This window comes from Hemicordylus capensis, chromosome 6, assembly GCF_027244095.1.
Source record: "Hemicordylus capensis ecotype Gifberg chromosome 6, rHemCap1.1.pri, whole genome shotgun sequence".
Taxonomy (NCBI): Eukaryota; Metazoa; Chordata; class Lepidosauria; order Squamata; family Cordylidae; genus Hemicordylus; species Hemicordylus capensis.
Window position 1 is genome coordinate 111813855 of NC_069662.1, and position 16853 is coordinate 111830707.

The following is a 16853-nucleotide window of genomic DNA, read 5'->3' on the forward strand; positions in this document are numbered from 1 at the left end:
TTCTCCTTTCCACTCCCAATTCTTATTGTGATTTCTTTCTTTCTTGCTAGACTCCAGGAATGAGGATGCTCTTTCCTGCAGCTTGGAAGGGGGAAAGTAGGAAAGGGCAGTGACTTCCTTCGCCTCTGAATCTAACAACAAAACGTAAGGCTGTTGAAATGATGATGAGGTGGTAGTGCTGGCACTGACTCTCTCTGTGTTGAGAAGCTGGGGACAAGAAAGGATGGAAAGAGGCACTCCAGCAGCATGTGACTGTCCGTTATGGTGGCCTCTGCAAGTGCAAAGAATCTATTCTCATGGCGCCTTATTGTCAAGATAATGAATGGAACAGCTGTCAATGTGTAACCTGAGGCATGTTTGGAACCAAGTGGTAGAATTCTGGACCATACCACTTCAAACTGTAAGCAACAATGCCAGCTTTGAATCCCCCCACCCCCGCTAATAATATCCTCTCTGCATTTAAAACAAGATTAGCATATCAGAGAGAAAGGCCTTCTTTGGGCTCTGATAGTTTCTACTTGAAAGGAGATTTATAAGAAAACGTTCAAAAATGCCATTGTGGCATTTTCTTGGGACTTTGCAGCTGGCTTCCCCCTACCCCATATCACTTGCCTACACCTGCTGTACCTCAGGTTGCAGGAAGAGAGTTTCAGAATCGCATTGGTCCTCTTCTGCCCATGCCATGCTCCTCCAGCTGGGCTCCTCTCTAGGAATCCTGGCTGTCACCCCAGCAGCCTTGCTCTCCTGCTTGGCACTGTCATTATTTCCTTTAAATAGCCCTGGGCACTGCCTGCAGTCTCACGAGAGGGCACCCCCTGCTCCACAGGTCCTCCTTTTCTGTGTCTAATCTCTCTCTGTTTGTGTCGCCTGCTGGCACATTCCCCCAAATATTGCTGGGGGTGGTGGTGCTCCTGACAGCCCTGTTGTCCAGTGACTGCTGCAGCTCATCTCCATTCCTGCTGTGCCCCAGATGAGCATAGCCCTGAGCCCTGATAGTGTTCTCTGTACAACTTCAGGACCTTCCATCTCCTTGTACTGCCTATTTCTCGCCTGCTCAACTTAGGCCCTCCAGCTGTTTTTGGACTACAACTCCCATAATTCCCAGCGACAGTGGCCAATAGCCAAGGATTATGGGAGTTGTAGGCCAACATCTGCAGAAGGGCCGAAGTCGAGCAGCCCTGGCCTATTTGGACCAGGTTTAAGTAAACTTAATTATACTACAAACAGACTGGTACCTATTCAAAATACTGCATGATGCTAAACCATATTCAGTAATTCAAAAAACCTTCAGTTTAAAATTAGAGTTAAGCTGCTTTTAGGGGTGTGCATGGAACCGTCTGGCCCAGTTCAGTTCAAGGCCAGACCGACCTCTGACGGAACCGGGCCAGTTTGGTCCAGCCCCCCATCGAACCCCCCCTGGTCCGGTCCCGGACTGGTCTGCAATTTTTAAAAATTTAAGTAGATAATAAGTACCTTTAGCCCCTTTGGGAGGCTTGCTGAAGCTGCGGCGGGGGTGTGTGTGTGTCCCCATGGGTTCCCTCTCCCCCGCCAGCTTTCCTCATCACCACCGTGGCCCACCGCGGCCGGGTAACTGAGCATTTTCGGCCCTTTCGGGCCTCCGTATGAGCACGTGGCTGCCATTTTGGCGGCCGCCTTGCATGTGCAAATGCCCTCTGCGAGGCTTATTATCTACTTAAAAAAAAAAAAAAAACCTCCAAAATTCATGGACTAGCCGGACCGGACCTGGCGGTCCAGTTCCGATCCGATGGAACTGGGTGGTGGTGGTTTGGTTCGACCCCGAACCCCCAAACTGGACCGCTGGGCTGCCAGACCGCTGGACCAGTCTGCACATCCCTAGCTGCTTTACATTTTCACTTGTTTCTTAAAAAGAATGGAACTTGCAAGTTTAGGTGCCTATCTTAACGTCCTTGCCATATAAGCTGTAAATATGAAAATATACAGCCTGTATGTGATGATGGCTTTAGAAATGAGGCTCAGTTCATCCACACTTTGCCTTGGCCTTTCAGCTGGACATTGGTCTAGGGAGGGAGAGATCCAGGCAGACATTTAACAGGTACAGTTTCCCTAATCACTTCCTAGAGATGCCCTGATGAATTTCTGACTGATGCATCTCTGATCAAGGCAAAGCATAGGTGAGTGGGGTAACATTTCTAAAGCCACCATCATATACCAGACTGTACAAAGTCTTTAGAGTTTATATAGCACCCCCTGCCTGAAAAAACACAAGTTAATGAAATTAGTAGATTCAGTAATAGTGACAGTCTGATCTCACTTCATGATTATTCAGCAGTGAATAAGGACACAACAAGAAGTGGGTAATTTGTGTTCACTTTAAATATGTACTTCATTTTTTTCCATTTTTCTTAAATACAACAACAACAACAACACACACACACACACCAATGATAATTAAAAATAACAAATGCTTTAACAAACATGTCCAAAACTACAGATTATCTTCCCAGAAATTCCCTATAAACCTCACAATTCTCCTGCTTGGTTTAATTACCTTCGGGAAGGTGTTATCAGAAAAATAGTGTAAAGGATGTACACAAGTGACATAGACACACACACAGGCACGCACTCACACAGAAACACACAGTCACATGGCCAACCAGTGCCCCAGTACCTGACCAGCCAGTGTTTCCTGCCGGCTGCACCACGCCCAGGTCTTAGATGGCCTCCACACATGTGCTTGGGGCAGAGGCTGGAGAAGCTGGCAAGGAACGCCGGCTTTCCGGGGCGTGCAGCAGGTGGGTGGGAGCACAGCAGCAGGCAGCAGGGTCGGGGCAGCATAACTCAGCAGCAGGTGGGAGCAGCAGGAGCAGGGTTGGGGCAGTGAGCCAGCTGCTATGTTATTATGGGCAGTGCTGTTGGCACTATAACCCCATCTGTTAGCACTAAAAATCCATTTTTCTGGATTTTTAACCCAACTTAAAACCAAACTTTGAGGATCAACAGTAAAATAATCAATTTTACAATTCCCAGGGGGATATACAAAAGGGACTTTTCTGGCATGCAGTCTAGAGGCTGAAACTATGCAAATGGACTACAACATTATTTAAAAAGCACTTCCTCTGCCAAAGAAATGTCACCAATCTTTTAAGCCCCTGTTAAAAAAAAGAGAAAAACCTTACACTGCTCTCCCTAAGACATTTTCCAACAGATCCAGATTTACAGGGGAGTTGTATCTTGTCACCTAGCAAACGTGTGCCAATGGCCAGGCAGATAAGACAAATAATATTGGTTTTATAAGCAATAGAATGTTCAGGACTTATAGTGGTGGAAAGTTGAAAACACTTTCCAACGTAACTATACTGGCACCACTGTGCCAGTATAATCATATTTCCAAAGAAGTGCTTGATTTGTGAATCTGTACAATTCTCCATCAGTTCTAACCTAAGTTTCTACTATTTATTCTATTCTAATTTGGCTTTGCATCAGCATCCGTCACATCGTATATCAGCATGTCATCCCGGAGCTAAAATTAGTCCTGTTTGATTTGTTTTGCTAGCTGTCATTGCATCTCAGTTTATGTAAATAGCTAAAACTGCACATACGAAAAGCTCTTGGATACTTACAACTAGTGCTGATACATGGTCCCCAGATTCACTACAGTGCTTGTATGAATTACCACTTTATTGGAATCCCCACCCCACCACCACAAACAATTACAGTGGAGTTGGGAGCAGAGGTATAGAACTCAACCATCTCACATATCATCTTCCTCAGTGCAAAAATGGAGGCATTTGAATTTCAGTAGAGAATAGTGGCTTCTAACTAGTTTTAATACACACATGCCTCCCCTAGATTTGGTGCAATTTAATTTATTTTATTGTATACCCACTCTGACTGATCCATACAAACAACAGAAGGCTGTACCTCTCAAAACTCTGTAATCAGTTCAGTGAATGCCCAGAGCTTATATACAGGACTTATATACAGCAAAGAAAAGATATCTGTTTAAAAGGTAGGCTAACTACATACTTCATAGCTGTGTCTCTACTGCCTGCTTACTCATGTGCTAATTCTGTGATATTTATTTATTTTTATCTGTATTGTTTTTGTAGAACATTTTTAGCCTACCTGGTGAAGGCTTATGAACTCACCATGCCTGTATGTGTCTGTGTGTGGGTCCATACATCCCTCTCTAATAACTCTTGAGTGCACAGATGGAACCAAAATCACAGCACATCAGTAAGCAGGCACCACGATACACTCCCCCCACCCCTGATCTGCCATGTTGGTTTAAGATGGTGGCCACTCAGAGTATAGGCAACGCCCCCTTGTAACTCATATGCTGACAGTCAGAACCAACCAACCATATTGAAGCACATGGGGGGGTGAGGTATTATTATTATTATTAATTTTTACATTTATATCCCACTCTTCCTCCAAGGAGCCCAGAGCGGTGTACTACATACTTGAGTTTCTCTTTCACAACAACCCTGTGAAGTAAGTTAGGCTGAGAGAGAAATGACTGGCCCAGAGTCACCCAGCTAGTTTCATTATGATAGTCACAATTTTGTATTTTAAAAAAATATTTTGAAAGATTGATATCCAGCCTTTCTCACCAAAGATAATCAAAGGAGAATCACAGCCAAGAACAACAGAATGAATAATAAAATGCAATAAAACAATTAAAAACATCATAAAAGGTAACCAAAATACAACCATAACTGACAATGAAAACTCCCAAAAGTTACCAAAGTCACCAGCCAAGCATCATTCTTCTCCAAAGGCATGACATTGTCCAGTCTCAAATTCATTCTTAGAAGATATTTTGTTGTTTAAGGTGGTTGTTATTCAATCAACAGTCAGAAAAATATATGTAAAGTACCATCTACTATTGAAGATCATGAGGCACTTCACACGAGTGAATAGGTGTGAAGCCCTGGAGGGGGTTCTGCAGGGAGAGCAAGCTTAGCCCGCTCTCTCTGCAGATGAGCAGCCGCTCATAGCTGGGCAGCTGGATCGGCCACCTACACAACTACCAACTCCGTCATGGAGCTGACAGGGGCAGCTGGGATCAGGGACCGCGTGACCCCCAGGACTTCCAGGATGCCCTGCACGAGCACGTAGGGCATTCTGGAGAGACCTCTGAACCTGGGAGGCTGTTTGCAGTCTCCTGGTAGGGGTCTCCTCGTGTGTTGCCATGGCACGGAACTGCGCAGTGGTGGCACACGATCAGAAAACCCTGGGCTAAGGGGAGGGCTACTTTGCGGGGCTAGCCACCAGAGAACCACCGGGCTTGCCCACGAGCCTGCTGGTTCTCACAATGAGGAAAAACTGGGCTGGGCTTCTTTAGCTGGTTTCCCCCATCATGAAAATAGCCTCTGTGCCTTGTTTGAAAAACATTGAATGTAGATTACCTATTTTTGCATTATTTGAACAACTTCTTAATATTATTATTTTTGACAGTCACAGTTTCTTGAAAGTCCACATTAGCCAGCAACCAGATGAGCACTGAACTGGATATTACATCCAAACTAACACTGCACCATTGTATGAGAGAGGAAGGGCAATTTTTGACTATCTCCCCTTCCCAATAAAGTCCACTGTGCCTCCCAAAATGATTTCCCTGAGGATCATGCAGCCCTCAGGGACATATTTTCAGGAGGCACAGTGGGCTTCAGAGAGAAGAGGAGAACATCAAAAATCACTCCTCCTCTCTTGCAGCATTAGTCTGGTTTTCAGATACTGTTGCACCAGCACAATGCTAGTCTGGATGCCAACCAGTTTGCACATCAGTTCATTTACTGTGTAGTTTTCTGATTTTATTTCCTTCTTTTACATGTGCAAGCTCAGAAATACTTACTGAAGGATGATAGCCACATGTATAAAATACTTGTGCCACTTGAAAGGTTTTCTTCATGTGCAATAGTTTCATAGACCAAATCTTTATGCAAGTTCTGGCTCAAATAAAAAACAACTGAATGCTTTATAGTGCAAGCATATTGTCTTAAATGAATGGTCAGTCAGTGATGAGTGACAATTGGAGAGGCATCTGTCAGGAATATTGTAAGGACAGGGTGAGTAATCTACAGCAACAGAGACAGTCCATGATATTTTGGCAAGTGAAGCAATGATTTGTTATTCTTAATAAACTCAGGGTCATTGACTATTTGTTTCCCTTTAGAGGCACCCCCAAAAGCATTGTCTGGGGTAGATTGCTTCACACTGCTTAGCGGTATAGCCATCCAGGCTAGAAAACTAAGTCCAAATATTTGACTAAAGCACAACTTCTAGCATTATTTCCTTTCACCTGTAAGCTCATATTTATTTGCCAAGCAAGCAAATGAACAAGTCAGACAGTAATGAAGGATGTCTTACCAATGATAAAAAGAATTTCCACTGCAATGTCACTGACAGTTGTGCTTCGAGTTGTAGACAGTTCATCATTGCCAATAAAGCAAACATTGTAAGGTACAGTCACAGCAACATAAAACGTTGCTAATAAAATAAGCCAGTCCCAGCCAGCTTTAAAAGTGCTAAAATGCAAAAGTATGAATTTGGACTTTTTTGCATCTGAAACTTTATATTCTGGAAATGCTGGTTTATCTACAAAAACATTCTGAAAGAGAAAGAGAGAAAGACATCAAGGTGAAATATGTTGGTTCTTGTTTAATAATAGGTCCCTTATAGTTTGTAAAAGCTTCTCCCACCCCCCCAAAGCTTACTTTGGATAAATTAGACCTGATAGTGTTCCTTTAATCCTCCTTTCAGGCATTAGCATAACCATCCTTTGCACTAACGTGTAGTACTGCAGTGTTATTTTTCCCCCCTCAGGGCAGTAGAAGGGAACCACTTTTGCCAGAAAAGGAAAGTGAAAATCCTCCATACTAATTGACTCAAGAGGCCACAAGTGCTCAACAGAGTGGTTATTATCATCTAAATCCTGTGGAAAATGGTATACTTTGACTTGGGATTGTTTTAATGAAAGGCGGTATATAAAATTAACAATAAATAAAAAATAAAGACTTCCGAGCTCTACTTTTAAAGCTGGCATTTTTCATTTAGCTACATCCATTTCCAAAGCATTCATTATAGAACCATTGTTGACCTTTTGAACAGGCAGATCATTTAATAATGCTAAGCTTGCTTGCCCTCTCTAAGTCCTAAAATATAATACTAGGTTCCAGAAGTAAAACACTTGAATCCTCCTCTTTTTCTTTTTTTTAAAGTTATAACTTCAATAATTTTGTTTTCAAAAGGAACAACTTCCACAATTCATCAATTCTGGATAAAATGCAGCCAAAGCTAAGCAGTTTTACATCTCCTCATTTTGAATACAAGGGTTGAGCACATGATTCCATATCTTCTTGTTATTTCAAATACATACTGCCTTTATTTTATATGGCAGTTCACCTCAGTGTAATGAAAATTCATTAGTTCAGAGTTCAACATCGCCTAGTACAACATACCTCTCTGTGAGGGGGAAAATTTTTCCTCCAGAAGAAAATTCCTTGCTTGAAGATAGCCCTTCCTATAGAGAAAGGGAACCTTAACATGCCACCCTATATCCCAACATTCCTCATGCTCAGACTTCACTTTAGCTTGAGAGATGCATCTTCAATAGCTCTGGTCAGTCTTCAATATCTTCAGAATATCAAGCAGATCAACAATTTCTATAAATCAATAGCACCTAAAAATGCTTTTAAATCATGATTTGGTTGGATTGTATCCTGTATCTTATAAGTGCTGTTTTGTCATAAGTTGTATGTGGGTTAGTTATGAATAATTAACTACCAATCTGTAGGTACCAATTAACAACCAATACATAACTACTAGGGGTGTGCAATTCGGGATTTCAGGTGATTCGGCTCGGACCCGAACCGAATCACCCCTGTTCTGTTTTGTGCCCGAATCTGGGTCACCCGAATCACCCTTGATTCGGTTCGGATTTGGATTTAATCTGAATCCGAATCTGAATCGATTCGGGGGGTAAAAAGGGGCCCAGGGGCAAAATTTTGGGGTGGGGTGGTAGTTCCCAATGGGTAGAGTCTACCACCCCAATTTCAGGGGGATTGGGCAAAATCCTGATTTTTGGTGAATTTTTAAAGTTCTAGTGACTTTGGGGCAGTTTGGGGGCAGAAAGTGGATCTGCCCCAAAATAGTGGGGTGGGGTGGTAGTGCCTAATGGGTGGAGGCTACCACCCCAATTTCAGGGGGATTGGGCAGAGGGCTGATTTTTTGAGAATTTTTGAAGTTTGGGTGTCTTTGGGGCAGATTGGGGGCAGAAAGTGGATCTGCCCCAAAGGAGTGGGGTGGGCTGGTAGATAGTGCCTAATGGGTGGAGGCTACCACCCATCCCCAATTTAAGAGTGATTGGGCAGAGGGGTGAATTATGGTGAATTTATTTGTATGAGGTTTGTCTTCATAAGGTGAAGTGTGCTAAATTGATTACTTCCTCATATTATTCATGGTAAAGGAAAGTGTGAAAAAGTGAAAGTGTGGTCATGAGAGTTGTTTAATTGAAAAAAAATCTCATTTGCTATGATAGAATGAGAATTCACACCTCAGAAAAAACTTCTGAGGTGTGAATTCTCATTCTATCATAGCAAATGAGATTTTTTTCAATTAAACAACTCTCATGACCCCACTTTCACTTTTTCACACTTTCCTTTACCATGAATAATATGAGGAAGTAATCAATTTAGCACACTTCACCTTATGAAGACAAACCTCATACAAATAAATTCACCATAATTCACCCCTCTGCCCAATCACTCTTAAATTGGGGATGGGTGGTAGCCTCCACCCATTAGGCACTATCTACCAGCCCACCCCACTCCTTTGGGGCAGATCCACTTTCTGCCCCCAATCTGCCCCAAAGACACCCAAACTTCAAAAATTCTCAAAAAATCAGCCCTCTGCCCAATCCCCCTGAAATTGGGGTGGTAGCCTCCGCCCATTAGGCACTACCACTCCACCCCACTATTCTGCCCCAGGCCCCACTTTCTGCCCCAATATGCCCCAATCTGCCCCAAAGACATGAAATTTTCAGAAATTTACCAAAAATCAGCCCTTTGCCCAATCCCCCTGAAATTGGGGTTGTAGCCTGCACCCATTAGGCACTACCACCCCACCCCACTCCTTTTGCCCAGATCCCATGATATGCCCCCGAACTGCCCCAAAGTCACGGAAACTTTAAAAATTCGCCAAAAATCAACCGTGAACCGAATCACCCAAATTTTTCATGCCCGAAATTCGGGTGATTCGGCTCGTGCCCAAAAAATATCGGGGGACATCAGGGGTGATTCGGTTCAGCCCCGAATCACCCAAAATTGTTTGTTTCGGGCACAGATCGTTCTGTGCCCGAAATTTTTTGCACATCCCTAATAACTACCATTACCAAATCTAAGTTTTTTCAGAATATCTATGTCAGGGGTGGCCAGTCTTGGCCCTCCAGCTGTTGTTGAACTAAAACTCCCATCATTCCCATCCATCATAGATTCTGACTGGGGATGATGGGAGTTGTAGTTCAACAACAACTGGAGGGCCAAGATTGCCCACTCTGATGCAAGTGATTTTAGAATAATTGACTAATACTGGCTGACATCTTGATTAAGGAAGCACCAGTGTTTCTCACAAAGCACCAGAGCTGCTGTGCTGCAGACTCCACTGTTTGTGGGATTTTTTGGTTGTTGTTGTTTGCATTTTCACCAATCTCCCCTGCCCTTGAAAATGCTCCTTGTGATCCAAAAATAGGTCCCTGAGGATTGTGCAGTCCTCAGGGATATACTTCCATGTTTCATAAAGCACTTCTGGGGGCAGGTGAGGTCTATGAAAATGGCCCACCATGAAGGCATGTGCTGTATTAATCTAGAATGCAGCAGCTGTGCCTGTACCTGTGCAGCACCAGAATTTTGTTGGAAGCAATGATGATTCCTTTGTCAGGACATCAGCCAAAACATATGTATCCCTTAGCTAATAATACTGAGCATATCTAAGAATTATCTAAGAGTTTTTAATTACAGGTTGACAGTTTGCTTCAAAAGAGTTGCTCTGCATCTAGAGCACTAAGCTATACTTTGAAATATATCAGTAGTCAGATGTTTGCATCTTTTCAGACATGCAAACTTTTCCCCCAAAAAGATCTCTTTATTTATTAACATATTTATTTCCCAACCTTACAGTTCCTTTTATTATGCCATGAAGGATTTTGACTCAAGTGGTTTCCCATATTACTGTGGGCCACAATTGCCAAAACACAGCTGTTGGTTTGAGCTAGAAATGCAAAGACAGACTTACCTGGAATTAAACCACATAATAACTAGTTCATCACAGCATGCTATTAACATAGTAGCTAATTTCACAAATTTCAGAAAGCTGCTAGAAGAGACAAGGAGCAGTACTACAATGACATCTGTAAATACCTTGAGAATGGAAATAAAGGTAAAGTGTGCCGTCAAGTCGATTTAATCTCCTGGCACCCACAGAGCCCTGTGGTTTTCTTTGGTAGAATACAGGAGGGGTTTACCATTGCCTCATCCTGCGCAGTATGAGCTGATGCCTTTCAGCATCTTCCTATATCACTGCTGCCCAATATAGTACTAGTGGGGATTCGAACTGGCAACCTTCTTCTTGTTGGTCAAGCATTTCCCCACTGTGCCACTTAAGGTGACGAGGATGGAAATAGACACAGAAAAACAAGGAAAGTTTTCCAGAAGATCTCTGAACTCAGAAGGAGGTTCCAATCTTGAACTGGTATGTTAACAGATGCCAAACAGTGTGAAGTGCAAAAAGGAGGTATGTGGGGAGAGTGGGTTTGCCAGACGCTCCCTGCAGACCATCGCTTACCCTTCCCTGGGTGGATGGATGGACTGTCCAGATGAACGGCGGCTCTCCTGTAGTCCTCCCACGGCTCACCTGGCATCCAGGGGTTGGGCTCAGGGAAGCACTGCCATGCGGCACCCTGCCTCCCGGAGCCCAAATAATGCACTGTGTGAGTGCATGGTGCATTACTGGGCCCCCTGAGTGTGCCCACCATAGCTGCGAGCAGCCACGGCAGACACACGATTTAAAAAATGAGGGTAAGGGTGCGCTTGCTACCGTAGCCTCATTTGAACTAGAGGCTACATAGGTGGGTTTGCCGCCATATAGCCACCGGGATCATGTGCAATTCCAGTTGTTCACATGACCAAGCAAAACCAGGCTGGGCTCCCTTAGCCTAGTTTTGCTCGCTTATGTGAATAGCCTCAGTAACTGATTCAGAGAAGATCAAACCGAGATGGAAGGAGTATACTGAAAATCTGTACAGCAGGGGCGTCAACATCCAAGATACTCTAGAAGAGATATTCCCTACTTGCAAGAACACTAATACGGGAAGATGAAGTTAGATCAATGAACTCTGGTCATTACCAAACTGGAAGGCTACAGGAATTGATGGAATAGCTACAGAAATATGGCAGGCAACAGAAGAAGAATCAGTCAAGGCTCTAACCAAACTTGCAAGCAAATTTGGAGAACAACACAGTGGCCAACAGATTGGAAGAGGTCAGTCTACATACCCACACCAAAGAAAGGAGACTTAACAGATTGCACAAACCATTGCACAATATCCTTAATTTCACATGCTAGCAAAATAATGCTCAGGATCATCCAAGACAGATTAGAGTTCTCAGTGGAAAGGGAAATGCCAGATGTTCAAGCCGGTTTCAGAAAAGGTCAAGGAACAAGAGACATCATTGCTGATGCACGCTGGATAGGTGAGAAAGCCAAAAAATACCAAAAAGAGGTTAATATGTGCTTTATTAACTACAGAAAAGCCTTCAATTGTGTCGACTATGTCAAGTTGTGGAATATCCTTAGGAAAATGGGCATCCCAGAACATCTCATTGTTCTTATGAGAAACCTATACACAGGAAAAGAAGCCACAGTTCAGACAGAACATGGTGAAACAGACTGGTTCCAGATCAGCAAAGGAGTAAGACAAGGCTGTATACTTTCCCCTTATTTATTCGATTTATATGCGGAACATATACTGAGAGAAGCTGGATTGGAAGAAGGTGAGAGTGGTTTTAAAGTTGGAGGAAGGAACATCAATAACCTGCACTACACTGATGACACCACTCTAATAGCTGAGAATGTGGATGATCTGCAAGCTCTAGTAATGAAAGTCAAGGAGCACAGTGAAAAAATGGGACTACAATTAAATGTAAAGAAGACTAAACTAATGACAACGGGTACAGCAACCAGCCTCAGAATTGATAATGAAGACATTGAAGTGGTGGATAGATTCTGCCATTTAGGATCAACCATCCAACAGTCAAGAAATATGCCGCAGACTAGCACTTGGTAGGGTTGCAATGAAGGCCTTGGAAAGGATATTTGTATGCCGTGTCATGTATATATCTACAAAAATTAGAATAGTTCAGACAATGGTTTTCCCCAAGACACTCTATGGATGTGAAAGGTGGACTTTGAAGAATCAATATAGAAAAACTATTGACACTTTTGAAGTTTGGTGCTGGAGAAGACTTTTAAGGATACCATGGACAGCCAGGAAAACAAACAAAAAGATCATAGAAGAAATCAATCCAGAATTTTCACTCGAGGTACAAATGACCAGGCTCAAACAATCATACTTTGGATACATTATGTGAAAACCCAGATCCCTTGGGAATTCCATAATATTGGGAAAATTTGAAGGACGGAGAAGGAGAGAACGACCAGCAGCAAAGTGGAAGGATTCGATTACAACAGCAATGAATGCACCACTGAGAGACCTTAAAGGCCAAGTTGAAGACAGATCATCCTTCAGAGAATCTATCTATGTGGCTGCTAAGAGTCAACACCGACTTGATGGCACTTAATGAATCAATCAATCAACTTCACAGAATTTATTATGCTCCTTTAAAAACATATATTCTAGTAACATCAGTCCAGAGGGCTGATGCTGAAAGACACTAAATTTTAGCCTACTCTCCAGCAGGCTTATGAGATCACCCAGCATTCTGTGTGTGTGTCCATGTGTCCGTGTGTCCTCCCACATAAACTTTGCAATGCCTGGAAAAATATGAACCAAATCAGGTAAATTTGTACAGACACATAGGTACACCTCAATGGTATAGTTTGTGATTATGTCATCCACCCCGATCCAAGATGGCAGAAGCGTGAGCATCTGAGGCTCAAGTTGTAGTGAGTGACACAGGGACACCTCAGTGGTGTTGTTTATAATGATGTCATCCACTCCAGTCCAAGATGGTGGATGCATGAACATTTGAGGTGCAAGAGATCTAACTTGTGGACCTCTATTTGAACCAAATTTAGTCCAGTTGTAGAGACAGTGAAAGGAAAGTAGGCTGATTCGTTCTTACTTGTTTAAAAAAGAAGCAGCAAGAGTACTTTTCAGCCCGGCTTGTCAACTGTGGTTACTTAGAAATGGGTATCATGAAAGTCTTAGATTAGACTCGGATTGCAATTAAAGTACAAGCAGATCAATTTATGTGTTCTACCAAGCTACGCACATCCACTTTAAATCCAGGGAGAAATCTCCTTCTGAGTATCTAGGTTTTATTTACAACAATGGTGATTTGTTTCTGCCCAGAACCTTGCTGTCAGTTAAAAGGAGACCGAAAACAATGAATAACTGTAAATATATTTTTGTTTAAACCAAAAGGAAAAATGAGCAACTATACAAAACAAAACCCTAATCCTAAACATTATTGCCCTGGTTCAAAGAATATGAATCTGGTAAGACTGATTTCCATAGGCAAAACAACTTGTGCATGCAGATCAGACTTAACAGAGACACATATTAAAGTGAAGGAAAGCAGGAAACCTTCAAGTCCAGCAATCAATAAAATAAGTAGTGAACCTGCACTTGAGATGCGATCTCAGGACATACCTTGTAGTGCATTGGCACTGTCAGCTTTTGTTATAAATGGGAGGAGAGCAGGGCACATCACCTTTTAGTTTGCAGCAAGCAACCTTTCAGAGTCTGAATCTGAAAACCACTGTGTAGTAACTCACATAATGCACATGTGGACCATTGCATGCATCCCTCTACATACACATACGGCTCATCCCTGTCATCTCACATACAGCTGGGACTGCAATTTTGCCTAGTGTGAATTAAATTCTTTTGAAACATAAAGGGAAAACCAAAAATGTTTTGATAAGATTAGTTAATTTTCTCAGGGAGGTAAAGCAGGAGTTCTATTAGGGCTGGACCAAAAGGCAGCGCCCCCCTCCCCCCGCAATGCTGGGAGATAATTTTGGTGATTTTTAGGGGAAGCAAAATAGCAAGCAAACTTACTGCCAGTGACCATGGCACTCCCCAGCATTGTAGCATGTAGACGCTATCATCACATAGTGAATACCTGTCAACGTGTACCAATTTTCCCATTCAGGTGAATAGGAAAATAGGGACATGTTGGCAGGTATGATAATGTAGTTCTGAAGCCAGGCAGAGTCAAGGCAATGCTTCCCCCTCTCAATCTGCCTGCTAGGGATGTGTATGGAACCTGCATGGGCCGGTTCGAAGGTGGGGGTGGGACAACTTTAAGGGTGGTGGAAAGTGCACGTACCCCTTCCTCTGCTCCCCCCTCCCCACCGTCGCTCTATTTGTAAAGACCCTGTCAGGGTGGCAGCATACCCAGAAGTGGCTGGAAGTGCTGAGGGAGCATGTGGGGTGTTTACAAATGAAGCGCTGGTGGGAGAAAAGCGGAGGGAGCCAGTGTTCAAACCTGTTTGGAGGCCCATAAAAGGGCCTCTGAACAGGTTCATGCACATCCCTACTGCCTGTTGACAGGGAGCTGTGGAGATGCCGGGGAGTACCATAGCTGTCACCAGGATCATGAAAGACTTAGTGGAGGCAGCATATGACGTGAACCAGAAAATCATTTACCAGGGGAAGTGCAGAAAACCTTCAGGATCCACCTCCTGCATTTTAAGCCAAAATAACTTTAAGCTCCGATGTAGGTTCTATACAACCTGCGCCTGCCATTAGATTTTGCCTAAAGGGAATCAAACTTAGCTTCCTTTTCAGGTAAAGCATTTCAGCAATGAGGTGAGAATCCAACTGGGCTTTCAATGAGACAAGTGAAAATGCCAGGGGGTGGGGTGCATGTTACACAGCTCTAGTTAGAATTCTCTGGATCACAGAATTCTGAATAAGCTAAGCAGACTGTGTGCACACAACAGTGTAATCCACTACCACGCTCCTTTGCTTTGAGAATTCTCTGCTTTGAGAATTTTGCTAAGAAAAGAAACATGAAGAGGCTTGCAGTCATAACACAAATGTAAATTCTATTGATCTCAGTAGAACTCATTTGAGGCCTAAGTGAAATATCAGGGTTTCAGCCTGCCTCTATACTGTTCTTAGTAGGAATGTGCGGAACTGGTCCGCCAGTCCGCGGTCCGCCGGTTCAGTCCGGGGGTTCGTGGGTTCGTGATCGAATCAACCCCCCGGTTCCGTCGGACCGGAACCGGACCACCAGGTTTGGTTCAAAATGGCAGCTGCTTGCTTTTATGGAGGCTTGAAAGGGCCAAAAAAGCTACGGTTACCCGGCTGTGGTGGTGATGAAGAAGGCCAGAACGGGGAGAGGGAACCCACGCGGACACACACACACCCCGCGGCTACACCAAGCCCCCTGAAGGGGCTACAGGTACATACTTTTAATTTTTAGATTTTTTTTAAAGTTTGCGGTCCGGTCTGGGACCGGACCGGGGGCAGGGGGTTCAATGGGGGCTGGACTGAACTGGTCCGGTTCCGTTCGAGGCCGGTCCTTAGGAGTAAGCAGAACCAATTCAAATTGAACTGGGTTTGATTCAAACCAGCCTGGTATGACCTGTTTGAACTCAAACAGAACTGGCCTCAAAAAAAAAAAAAAAAAAAAAAAAATATATATATATATATATATATATATATATATATTTATATATTTATATTTAAAGGCTGCGGGTCTGAGTTCAAACCGAACCAGGCCTGGTCTATTACAGACAGCTTAGACAGGCTACGCTTGTAAAGGGGAAACTGATGAGGATTCCCTTTTACAAGCAAAGGAAGATTTTAAAGCTGGCTCTTCTAAACTCCATTCCCCGCCCCCAGCAGCGCAGCCCACACAGTGGTGGTGCAGTTCTGGCCTCTGCGCGTGTGTGTGGAAGTGTGCCACCGCCATGTGGGCTCCTGGGGGGAGTGCCAGGGTTTAGATGAGCCGTTGGTACTGGTACCACCACCATAAGGCACTTAGAAGCCTTTTAAAGGCAGGATTCCTCTTTGCTTGTAAAGGGGAATCCTCACCAGATTCCCCTTTACAAGCATAGCCCATTGAACCAGGTCAAACCAGTTTGATTGAACGGACTGAACTGCTGGTCGGTTCAACTGAACCAGTTCACAGACTGTCGGTTCAGTTTGAATTTGGTTCAAATTCAAACTGAACCACACACACAAAAAAATGATTCCATGCACACCCCTAGCAGTCCTTAACTTGTAATATACTTTAATCTAATGTAATTGCCTTTAATGTATTTATAAGTTAATGTGACTGAACTTTTGCTTTGCATGTTTTTGACCTTCTGTACAAGTAACTTCAGAGCAAGAAAGCGTGACAAAGAAATTACAAACGATTAGTAAGCACCCATTAGTGGAGCTCTACTAGGTATTAAGAAAATACACTGAAAAAGGAGCAGCAGTGCACTACACCTACATTATTAATTTTTAATTTGTTCTTTTCTCTTCTTTGGAGGTGTCCAGAGATGTGATAAAGGACAGCTCTACTCCGTCTGCGTGCGGAATCAAAATGTGATCCTGCTCTTCCTCTTCCTTTGAATTTTTCTAAGGAATAAAGAAAAGACAGACACCATTAAACAATGGAGGCTGCACT

General features: G+C 43.4%; 1 protein-coding gene across 1 annotated transcript in view; it reads right to left on the reverse strand.

Annotated features, from left to right (window-relative positions):
- Positions 1-16853, reverse strand: part of KCNH8 (potassium voltage-gated channel subfamily H member 8) — a 320221-nt gene that overhangs the window by 111134 nt on the left and 192234 nt on the right. The window contains exons 4-5 of the mRNA XM_053265403.1: positions 16677-16804; positions 6355-6595 (exon numbers count right to left, since the gene is read on the reverse strand). Coding sequence (XP_053121378.1) covers positions 6355-6595; positions 16677-16804 — 369 coding nt within the window. The remainder of the gene's footprint in view (positions 1-6354; positions 6596-16676; positions 16805-16853) is intronic.